At 40.1% G+C, this 12,323-nt stretch overlaps 1 protein-coding gene and 1 non-coding gene across 2 annotated transcripts; one reads left to right on the top strand and one right to left on the bottom strand.

The window, feature by feature from the left end:
* Positions 1-6,095: 6,095 nt before the first annotated feature.
* Positions 6,096-7,541, bottom strand: LOC148296558 (uncharacterized). Its single transcript, XM_088248563.1, has one exon. It carries the CDS (start codon positions 7,539-7,541, stop codon positions 6,096-6,098), a length of 1,446 nt encoding a protein of 481 aa, XP_088104689.1.
* Positions 7,542-8,079: 538 nt separating this feature from the next.
* Positions 8,080-8,186, top strand: LOC148296557 (small nucleolar RNA R71). The gene has a single exon (XR_015834274.1). It is a non-coding gene; the product is annotated as a small nucleolar RNA R71 (small nucleolar RNA).
* Positions 8,187-12,323: the final 4,137 nt, after the last annotated feature.

Raw genomic sequence — 12,323 nt, 5'->3', positions numbered from 1 at the left:
CCCAAAACTTGGGCAACATCGTAATATGGTGGGAGGAGTCATATGGTGAGTTTTGAGTGAAATCCAATTGCTAGAAGTGTGGAATACACCAACCACTCCAACTAGGAACGAACTGCCGTTGAACTTGAATTGTCCAATTTCTCACACCTATTGATTTCGGATCGAGCCAAAAACTTGGGCAACATCATAATATGGCGGGAGGAGTCATTTGGTTAGTTTTGAGCGAAATCCAATCGCTAGAAGTATGGAATACACCAACCACCCCAATTAGGAACGAACTGCCGTTGAACTTGAATTGTCCAATTTCTCACACCTATTGATTTCGGATCGAGCCCAAAACTTGGGCAACATCATAATAAGGTGGGAGGAGTCATTTGGTGAGTTTTGAGTGAAATCCAATCGCAAGAAGTATAGAATACACCAACCACTCCAATTAGGAACGAACTTCCGTTGAACTTGAATTGTCCAATTTCTCACACCTATTGATTTCGGATCGAGCCCAAAACTTGGGCAACATCATAATATGGTGGGAGGAGTCATTTTGTGAGTTTTGAGTGAAATCCAATCGCTAGAAGTATGGAATACACCAACCACTCCAATTAGGAACAAACTGCCGTTGAACTTGAATTGTCCAATTTCTCACACCTATTGATTTCGGATCGAGCCCAAAACTTGGGCAACATCATAATAAGGTGGGAGGAGTCATTTGGTGAGTTTTGAGTGAAATCCAATCGCAAGAAGTATAGAATACACCAACCACTCCAATTAGGAACGAACTGCCGTTGAACTTGAATTGTCCAATTTCTCACACCTATTGATTTCGGATCGAGCCCAAAACTTGGGCAACATCATAATATGGTGGGAGGAGTCATTTTGTGAGTTTTGAGTGAAATCCAATCGCTAGAAGTATGGAATACACCAACCACTCCAATTAGGAACGAACTGCCGTTGAACTTGAATTGTCCAATTTCTCACACCTATTGATTTCGGATCGAGCCCAAAACTTGGGCAACATCATAATAAGGTGGGAGGAGTCATTTGGTGAGTTTTGAGTGAAATCCAATCGCAAGAAGTATAGAATACACCAACCACTCCAATTAGGAACGAACTGCAGTTGAACTTGAATTGTCCAATTTCTCACACCTATTGATTTCGGATCGAGCCCAAAACTTGGGCAACCTCATTATATGGTGGTTGGAGTCAATTGGTGAGTTTTGAGTAAAATCCAATCGCTAGAAATATGGAATACACCAACCACTGCAATTAGGAACGAACTGCCGTTGAACGTGAATTGTCCAATTTGGAACACCTATTGATTTCGGATCGAGAACAAAACTTGGGCAACATCATAATATGGTGGGAGGAGTCATTTGGTGAGTTTTGAGTGAAATCCAATCGCTAGAAGTGTGGAATACACCAACCACTCCAATTAGGAACGAACTGCAGTTGAACTTGAATTGTCCAATTTCTCACACCTATTTTTTTCGGATCGAGCCCAAAACTTGGGCAACATCATAATATGGTGGGAGGAGTCATTTTGTGAGTTTTGCGTAAAATCCAATCGCTAGAAGTATGGAATACACCAACCACTCCAATTAGGAACGAACTGCCGTTGAACTTGAATTGTCCAATTTCCCACACCAATTGATTTCGGATCGAGCCCAAAACTTGGGCAACATCATAATATGGTGGGAGGACTCAATTGGGGAGTTTTGAGTGAAATCCAATCGCTAGAAGTGTGGAATACACCAACCACTCCAATTAGGAACGAACTGCAGTTGAACTTGAATTGTCCAATTTCTCACACCTATTGATTTCGGATCGAGCCCAAAACTTGGGCAACATCATAATATGGTGGGAGGAGTCATTTGGTTAGTTTTGAGTGAAATCCAATCGCTAGAAGTATCGAATACACCAACCACCCCAATTAGGAACGAACTGCGTTGAACTTGAATTTTCAAATTTCTCACACCTATTGATTTCGGATCGAGCCCAAAACTTGGGCAACATCATAATGTGGTGGGAGGAGTCATTTGGTGAGATTTGAGTGAAATCCAATCGCTAGAAGTATGGAATACACCAACCACTCCAATTAGGAACGAACTGCCGTTGAACTTGAATTGTCCAATTTGGAACACCTATTGATTTCCGATCGAGCCCAAAACTTGGGCAACATCATAATATGGTGGGAGGAGTCATTTTGTGAGTTTTTCGTGAAATCCAATCGCAAGAAGTATGGAATACACCAACCACTCCAATTAGGAACGAACTTCCGTTGAACTTGAATTGTCCAATTTCTCACACCTATTGATTTCGGATCGAGCCCAAAACTTGGGCAACATCATAATATGGTGGGAGGAGTCATTTTGTGAGTTTTGCGTGAAATCCAATCGCTAGAAGTATGGAATACACCAACCACTCCAATTAGGAACGAACTGCCGTTGAACTTGAATTGTCCAATTTCCCACACCAATTGATTTCGGATCGAGCCCAAAACTTGGGCAACATCATAATATGGTGGGAGGAGTCATTTGGTGAGTTTTGAGTGAAATCCAATCGCTAGAAGTGTGGAATACACCAACCACTCCAATTAGGAACGAACTGCAGTTGAACTTGAATTGTCCAATTTCTCACACCTATTGATTTCGGATCGAGCCCAAAACTTGGGCAACATCATAATATGGTGGGAGGAGTCATTTGGTTAGTTTTGAGTGAAATCCAATCGCTAGAAGTATCGAATACACCGACCACCCCAATTAGGAACGAACTGCGTTGAACTTGAATTTTCAAATTTCTCACACCTATTGATTTCGGATCGAGCCCAAAACTTGGGCAACATCATAATGTGGTGGGAGGAGTCATTTGGTGAGATTTGAGTGAAATCCAATCGCTAGAAGTATGGAATACACCAACCACTCCAATTAGGAACGAACTGCCGTTGAACTTGAATTGTCCAATTTGGAACACCTATTGATTTCCGATCGAGCCCAAAACTTGGGCAACATCATAATATGGTGGGAGGAGTCATTTGGTGAGTTTTGAGTGAAATCCAATCGCTAGAAGTATGGAATACACCAACCACCCCAACTAGGAACGAACTGCCGTTGAACTTGAATTGTCCAATTTGGAAGACCTATTGATTTCGGATCGAACCCAAAACTTGGGCAACATCATAATATGGTGGGAGGAGTCATTTGGTGAGTTTTGAGTGAAATCCAATCGCTAGAAGTATGGAATACACCAACCACCCCAATTAGGAACGAACTGCCGTTGAACTTGAATTGTCCAATTTGGATCACCTATTGATTTCGGATCGAGCCCAAAACTTGGGCAACATCATAATATGGTGGGAGGAGTCATTTGGTGAGTTTTGAGTGAAATCCAATTGCTAGAAGTATGGAATACAGCAACCACTCCAATTAGGAACGAACTGCCGTTGAACTTGAATTGTCCAATTTCTCACACCTATTGATTTCGGATCGAGCCCAAAACTTGGGCAACATCATAATATGGCGGGAGGAGTTATTTGGTGAGTTTTGAGTGAAATCCAATCGCTAGAAGTATGGAATACACCAACCACTGCAATTAGGAACGAACTGCCGTTGAACTTGAATTGTCCAATTTCTCACACCTATTGATTTCGGATCGAGCCCAAAACTTGGGCAACATCATAATTTGGTGAGAGGAGTCGTTTGGTGAGTTTTGAGTGAAATCCAATCGCTAGAAGTATGGAATACAACAACCACTCCAATTAGGAACGAACTGCCGTTGAACTTGAATTGTCCAATTTCTCACACCTATTGATTTCGGATCGAGCCCAAAACTTGGGCAACATCATAATATGGTTGGAGGAGTCATTTGGTTAGTATTGAGTGAAATCCAATCGCTAGAGGTATGGAATACACCAACCACTCCAATTAGGAACGAACTGCCGTTGAACTCTAATTGTCAAATTTGGAAGACCTATTGAATTCGGATCGAGCCCAAAACTTGGGCAACATCATAATATGGTGGGAGGAGTCATTTGGTGAGTTTTGAGTGAAATCCAATCGCTAGAAGTATGGAATACACCAACCACTGCAATTAGGAACGAACTGCCGTTGAACTTGAATTGTCCAATTTATCACACCTATTGATTTCGGATCGAGCCCAAAACTTGGGCAACATCATAATAGGGTGGGAGGAGTCATTTGGTTAGTTTTGAGTGAAATCCAATCGCTTGAAGTATGGAATACACCAACCACTCCAATTAGGAACGAACTGCCGTTGAACTGAAGATATGTGATCAATCAGTGTGTACAAGTGGAAGCTATAGCTCAAAGGCACACGGTTTCAAAGCAAGCACACTCAAACCTTGAATAGAGAATATGCTTTGACTCTAATTCTCACAGAAAACACTCAATCACTCAGAACCTATGGTTTAATTCTCTCAAGAAAGCATAAGTGAGTGTAAGAAATAGAAGTACAAATTGGGTTAGATCTCATGAAAGGAATCAAATACTAAGAATAGAGATACACACATACTTACCATCACACATGAATACATCCTCAAAGATCAGCTAGGTCTTTCACAAGGTTGTAATGAAAGGCTAAGGTTTAGGGGAAATGGAAGAATTGGAAGGAAAAACAAGTAACTTAAGAACACACCAAGGTTGCATGCTTCATTAATCTGCAAGGTATCATTGATTTATAATGGCATGGCTGCAAACTTCATGGTACCACCTGGCATAGACCTTATATTTCACACTTAGATCAAATCGACACACTTTCTCTTTATCTTTCTTATTTGCTGATTTGATCTGCTACTTCTTTAACTTTATTGCACAGACTCACACCAATTTTCATTTAGGTACACGGCAGCAACTTCCTTGCTTTAAACTTTATCTTGGCACACCTTGGTATATTTCTAAGATATAGGGTATGGCTACAATAGGTCAAGTATCTCAGATTGAGATACAAAGGTAGGGAAATGATGAGGGTGATAGAAGAAAAAAAACTTTGAGTGTTTGGCTTCAAGAGGGCTAATGGAACACACATATGGGTAGGGTGAAAAGAAAGCACATAGAATGGTTATACACACATAGCCTAGCATCACTTCAATGAGTTCATTCATGAATGAGAGCAAGCATATGATATCTGCAAAAGAGAATCATCCTTAGTATTCAATCAAAATGAAATGATGAGATCAATTAGAGTGAATCGAAGAAAATAAGTATGGATGAGAAATAGAACACTTTAAACCCTCTCAAGAAAGCAATTAGGCTCGATATAGCTCACTAGGGTAGTTTCCACTATTTTCCTTCAAGAATTTGAGCATGGTACTTTAGCCACCAGAATTCTAAGAGCAAAAGCTTTGTGAAGTGCAAAATTCTGATATGAAAACTTCAAATAGCAGCTCCATAGTATTGATTGTATGACATTCTTAAAAAAAAAAAAATTAGTGACAAGAGAACGAAAATTGAAAACACAAATTTAAAATTAAAAACCTTCCCCCCAGACCTGAATTGAACATTGTCCTCAATGTTAAAGCATACAAAAGATGATTGAGAACAAGCAAATGATAAAGGGAAAAGTTAAGAAGAAGGTTTAGAGAAGAAAAAAACCAAAAAAAAAAAAAAAAAAAAAAAAACAAATATATAAGCAACTCACGGATGACCAGTTAAGGGCCTCAGAAAACACAGCCAGGGGATCCGGGAAGGTTGGAGGGGTCACAATGGTCCCGCTTAAAACCCAAACTTCTTAGACACCGAAGGTGTCGCCTAAAGAACTCCTAGACACTGTGTTGACGTAGGTGCTCACTGGGGTTACCAAGAGTTAGCTTATATGAAAAAAAATGAGTTAGCTTATATGAAAAAAAAAAAAAAAAAAAAAAAAAACAAATCTTTTTTTTTTATATAAATTTATTTATTTATTTATAAAAAGAAACAGAAACTTAAAATGACTAAAATAAAAACAAAACAAGTAAAGAGAAAGGATTGAAATGCTCCCCCCCTGATGCGATTAGGTCGACCGCTAACGTGCTTCTTCTTGAACACATGGGTTGCCTCCCAAGAAGCGCCTTAGTTAATGTCTTGGCAAGACATTATGCAATCAGATTATGATGAGTTGGGGGGTTTCGGATCAATCGTCTCAAGATAGTTCACCCAACTTCTTCTCCTCTTCCTTTTCCTTTTCTTTTTCTTCAAGTGTGCAAGGGGTGTAACTTTGAACATGCCATTGGATGGTTCCACTTTCGTAGAGCATGGATCAAGGGGCTCAAGTGGTAACCCAGAAATTGGTGGAAATGGATGGAACACTTCTAGGGCAGCTACCACTTCTTGGAACTTTGGTTCAACTTGTTCTTCCTCTGCTTGTGCAATGACAACTTCTATAGCATCAGTGGGCTGTTTCTGCAAACTCTTAGAAGAAACTTCATCATTCACAACATCAATTGAAAAACAAGTATCAAGAGAGATAGAAGGTTGAGATGGAGGATCAAACACTTTAAATTCAGCAGTTTCACCCAACACAGTCATGGAGAGGGTGCCATCTTTCATATTGATAATTGTGTTTGTTGTGGCTATGAATGGTCGTCCTAAAAGAATGGGATCAACACGATCTCCATTTGGATTGTCCTCCATATCCATCACTACAAAATCAACAGGGAGAATTAGTGTATTAACTTGAACTAGAATATCTTCTACAATACCTTTTGGATATTTGATAGAATGATCAGCTAGTTCAAGACGAATTGAAGTCTTCTTCATCCCTTCTAAGCCAAGCTCTTGATAAACTGAATATGGCATTACATTGATGCCTGCTCCCAAGTCCAACATGGCTCTTCCAACCTTCTTGTCTCCAATGTTAATTGGAATGTCAAAGCTGCCAGGATCTTTTGATTTTGGTGGAAGCTTCCTTTGCAACACAGCACTTACATTCATGTCGAGCTTTACTTCTTCATTTGGAGCAAAATTGAGCTTGTGAGTCTTCAAGTTCTTGATGAACTTTCCATATGCAGGAATCTGTTCAATAAGATCAAGAAAAGGCAAATTCATATTAACTTTACTCAAAATATCATAAATCTCTTTAAAAGCCTTATCTTGCTTTGCTTTCTTAAGACGCCCTGGAAATGGAATAGATGGAACATATGGAGCGGGTGCCACGTGTCTATCTTTTTGAAGATGTGGTGGCACGAATTTGTCATCCCTTTTATGCAATTGGAATTGTTTGGATTCCCGAGAATCTGATTTGGCCTTAGGAGCAGATTGGGATGTTTTGGGCTGTTCTCCTTCCGAAGTTGTGATCTCCTCCTCTTCATCTTCATTTCCTACAACCACAACATCATTTGAAAGATTAGAATCAACTTGATTATCAATGATCTCACCTGATCTGAGCACATGAATGGCCTTGACTTCATGGTTCTTTGGGTTGATCTCAGTTTGGCTTGGCCATTTCCCAGGCTCTCTTTGAGTTATTTCAGCAGCTATTTGGCCTAATTGGACTTCCAATTTGGAGATGGCAGCTTGTGTGGTTTGCTGAAAATTGGATTGGTTGATTGCCATCTGCTTCACTATATCCTCCAATGATGATGATGATTGTTGTGGCCTTTGGAATGAAGGGGGATTTGCTTGATTCTGGGTATTTCTCCATGAAAAGTTTGGATGATTCCTCCAACCTGGATTATAACTTTGAGAGTATGGATCATTTCTTGGACCTTGGTTGTAGGAATTTACCAACTTAGCTTGCTCTTGCACAAATTCTGGATATCCAGCCCCAAGTGGACAAGCTGTGGTAGCATGGTCATGAGTTTCACAAATGCTACACACTTCCTTCGGAGGGCTTCTTGAGTTTAATGCAAGAAGAGCATCTAGCTTTTGTTCCAGTTTTGAAATCTGCACACTAGAAGCATCATTAGAACCACTAATAACACGTTTACCTCTTGTATCCGTATGTTGGGTCTCCATTGCTATCTCCTCAAAGAGTTCGTACGTTTCTTCTGGAGTTTTGGTTTTAAAAGAACCACCTGCAAAATTGGTGACTATATTATGACTAGAAGGGGTTAGTCCTTTATAAAACATACGCATTTGAAGCTTCAATGGAATCCCATGATGAGGACATTGGTTGAGCAGCCCATTGAATCTCTCCCATGCTTCACAAAACGATTCATCATCTTGCTGTGCAAATAATAAGATCTTGTCCCTAAGCATGTCGGTCTTTTGTGTGGAGAAGTATTTCTCCAAGAACTTCTTTTGAATGGCAGCCCATGTAGTGAGTGAACCAGGCTTCAAAGAATTCAACCAATACTTCGCCTTATCCTTTAAAGTGTATGGAAACACTCTCATTCGAAGTTGATCTTCCGTCACACCTGTCAAGGGAAAAGAACTCACAACATTAAAAATATCCTTTATATGAGTTAATGGATCTTCATTAGGTAAACCATAAAAGGAAGGCAACATATTAAGATGAGAAGATTTAAGCTCATAATTTCGAGCTACAGTGGGCAGCAAAATGCTTGAAGGAGATGCTGGAATTGTTGGGATATCAAGTTCTCCCATGAACTCAATGGCAGCCATCATTTCTTCTTCTTCTTGGTCTGAACTTGCTTCCGAATTTGAAGGTGAAGAACCAGGAAGTTCAGTGTGGAGAGCAAGACTTGTAAATGTAGCAAGAGCTTGCTCTTTTGCAGTTGACAACTCCCTTTCTAGACGATTCTGAATTTCAGAGGTCACCCAATTGGGTTGCAATGATGGTCCAGCGTTTAAAGATCTCGAACGTTGGAATGAAGACTTCACTTGTTCAAGGAATGGCCTGTTAGACATAAACTACCTGAAACAAAAAATTAGATTGATTAGAAACACTAAAAAGAATAGGGTAACCTTGGGCACATAACCAGGGAAGAACTTTCGTTCAGTCCCCGGCAACGGCGCCAAAAACTTGTTGTTTAATTATGTTAAGTCGCAAGTGTACGTGCCAATCAGTAGTATAGCAAGACAAGTACGAGGTCGTACCCACGAGGACTGAGAAGTTAAAATTAGTTATGTACTTAGGTTACCAAATTCAAGAAGTTAGGAAGTTAAGTCTAAAACAGAATTTAAAGCAAGAGTGAGTTTGTTGGAATGAAAACTACTAAAAGGGAATGCAAAATAACAAGTTACCAAAGCTAAGAAGTTGACCTACGAAAATAAGCTAAAAATGCATTCCTGTAATTGACAATCAGAAAGTTGGTTTTCGCAAACTGTGAATGCAATTGCATGTTGTGTGTGCAATTCCCTAGTTTCTGTTGGCAAATTGAATGTTGTGAAATGTTCTCAAACACTAGGGGTTCAACTTCAACATGACAATCCAATTTCAAGCTACAAGTTAACGATCACCTAAGTTGATTACAATTTCTGGAGTTCGTTCTTTCTTATGTATGATTATCCATATGGTGTTTGGTTTTAATCAAGTACTCAGAAAACACAACTTAGCTAAGGTGTTTAGTCTAAGCTATGAATCTGAATCCATTAAGCTTAAGAAGAACACAAAGGAACCAAGTAAACATTTGAACATGGTGTTTGTCCTAAATGCATTACCCACTCATTCACTAATCGGTTCAAGAGTCATATGGTGTTTATGTAAACTTGAACTAGATAACCAACATGCATGTGTTCATAGCTATGGATTTAGTTACTCATGATGGAAAAGAGACTTGAACAGAAATGAGAAAACATAATGAATGCAATAAGAGTAGAAAAAACCCCTTTTCTGAAGTTCTTGTGGTGTCCAAGACTTCTCCAAGTGCTTCTCCACGTCTAATGCTTCTCCAAGAGCTTTCTCACGTCTAGACGAAAGTATGAAGGATATGGAGGTGATTTGGGATGAGTTTGAGTGAGTGGTGATGGCTAAGAAAGATGAAATTCGTAGGAAAATGGAAGATAGGTTTGCTGGAGTTGTTTTGGTGAATTGAGTTTGGGAAAATGATGGAAGTGTTTGAGGATGGCTGGAGTGAATTGTGGGGTTGTGAATCCCAGGATTTGTTGTGTCTTGAATGTGGAATGGATGTGGTATTTATAGGGAGAGGGGAGTGATAAATCTGAATTCAATATGGCTAATGCATACAACACTTGCATTATAAAAGATGAATTGGTTGATGCACTTCACTAATGCATACAACACTTGCATTATAAAATCTGAATTGGTTGATGCACTTCACCAATAAATCCCACCAGCAGCCCTAGCTCATCTTCATGTCACCATGACCAAGCTTCCAACCAGCTACAATAGCTCATGCCAAGCTCACCATGACCAAGCTTCCAACCAGCTCATCCTCATGTCAGCATGACCAGCAACTTCTTGGGCTTACGAATTGGGCTAGGCTGAATCAAATGATGACTTTAAGATGTCTATTGTGAAGCTCAGAATGTGTTTGATCCAAACACACAAGTATTGGCCCAATCCAAGCTTGGATGAAGAAGTTAAGGCCAAAACAAATTGCTAACTCGTTTTGCTCGCTGACAAAATCCATCCTGAGCATGGTTCTGTGTTTGCTAGGTAACGGACTCCAGATTTATCCAATGGGGCTGAATTTTGGATATGTTATAGTACACACCCATTGGAACAACGTTCATGAAGAATTCTGCCTCATCCGAGCTATGTAGGTTGCTGAAACAAAGCTTGCAATATGACCTACGGAACTGGACTGGCAGGGGGCTGTAGCCAAAATGAGTTTGTCTTTAAGCTCTTCTTCCATTCATCCAAATCAGGCCTAAACATGCTTGAATTGCATGAATTATGCTCTCTTACTCTATTGGCCTACAAAACACACAAATAGAGGCAAATAACTCAGAATTATAGGAAACTAAGCAAAAGAAGTAAGCAAATTGGGCATGTATATGTATGATTTCGGATCGAGCCCAAAACTTGGGCAACATCATAATATGGTGGGAGGAGTCATTTGGTGAGTTTTCAGTGAAATCTAATCGCTAGAAGTAGGGAATACACTAACCACTCCAATTAGGAACGAACTGTCGTTGAACTTCAATTGTCCAATTTCTCACACCTATTGACTTCGGATCGAGCCCAAAACTTGGGCAACATCATAATATGGTGGGAGGAGTCATTTGGGTAGTTTTGAGTGAAATTCAATCGCTAGAAGTATGGAATACACCAACGACTCCAATTAGGAACGAACTGCCGTTGAACTTGAATTGTCCAATTTCTCACACCTATTAATTTCGGATCGAGCCCAAAACTTGGGCAACATCATAATATGGTGGGAGGAGTCATTTCGTGAGTTTTGAGTGAAATCCAATCCCTAGAAGTATGGAATACACCAACCACTCCAATTAGGAACGAACTGCCGTTGAACTTGAATTGTCCAATTTCTCACACCTATTGACTTCGGATCGAGCCCAAAACTTGGGCAACATCATAATATGGTGGGAGGAGTCATTTGGTGCGTTTTGAGTGAAATCCAATCGCTAGAAGTATGGAATACACCAACCACTCCCATTAGGAACGAACTGCCGTTGAACTTGAATTGTCCAATTTGGAACACCTACTGATTTCGGATCGAGCCCAACACTTGGGCAACATCATAATATGGTGGGAGGAGTCATTTGGTGAGTTTTGAGTGAAATCCAATCGCTAGAAGTATGGAATACAACAACCACTCCAATTAGGAACGAACTGTCGTTGAACTTGAATTGTCCAATTTGGAACACCTACTGATTTCGGATCGAGCCCAAAACTTGGGCAACATCATAATATGGTGGGAGGAGTCATTTGGTGAGTTTTGAGTGAAATCCAATCGCTAGAAGTATGGAATACACCAACCACTCCAATTAGGAACGAACTGTCGTTGAACTTGAATGGTCCAATTTCTCACACCTATTGATTTCGGATCGAGCCCCAAACTAGGGCAACATCGTAATATGGTGGGAGGAGTCATTTGGTGAGTTTTGAGTGAAATCCAATCGGTAGAAGTATGGAATACACCAACCACTCCAATTAGGAACGAACTGCCGTTGAACTTGAATGGTCCAATTTCTCACACCTATTGATTTCGGATCGAGCCCCAAACTACGGCAACATCATAATATGGTGGGAGGAGTCATTTGGTGAGTTTTGAGTGAAATCCAATCGGTAGAAGTATGGAATACACCAACCACTCCAATTAGGAACGAACTGCCGTTGAACTTGAATGGTCCAATTTCTCACACCTATTGATTTCGGATCGAGCCCCAAACTACGGCAACATCATAATATGGTGGGAGGAGTCATTTAGTGAGTTTTGAGTGAAATCCAATCGGTAGAAGTATGGAATACACCAACCACTCCAATTAGGAACGAACTGCCGTTGAACT

The sequence above is a fragment of the Prunus avium genome, chromosome 2 (genome assembly GCF_965620075.1).
Source record: "Prunus avium chromosome 2, drPruAviu1.hap1.1, whole genome shotgun sequence".
NCBI classification, from domain to species: Eukaryota; Viridiplantae; Streptophyta; class Magnoliopsida; order Rosales; family Rosaceae; genus Prunus; species Prunus avium.
This window is presented reverse-complemented; position numbering and strand designations above follow the sequence as displayed.

Excerpts from the sequence above, each read along its gene's own strand:
- LOC148296558 (XM_088248563.1), bottom strand. The coding sequence starts at position 7,541 with ATGGCAATCAACCAATCCAATTTTCAGCAAACCACACAAGCTGCCATC.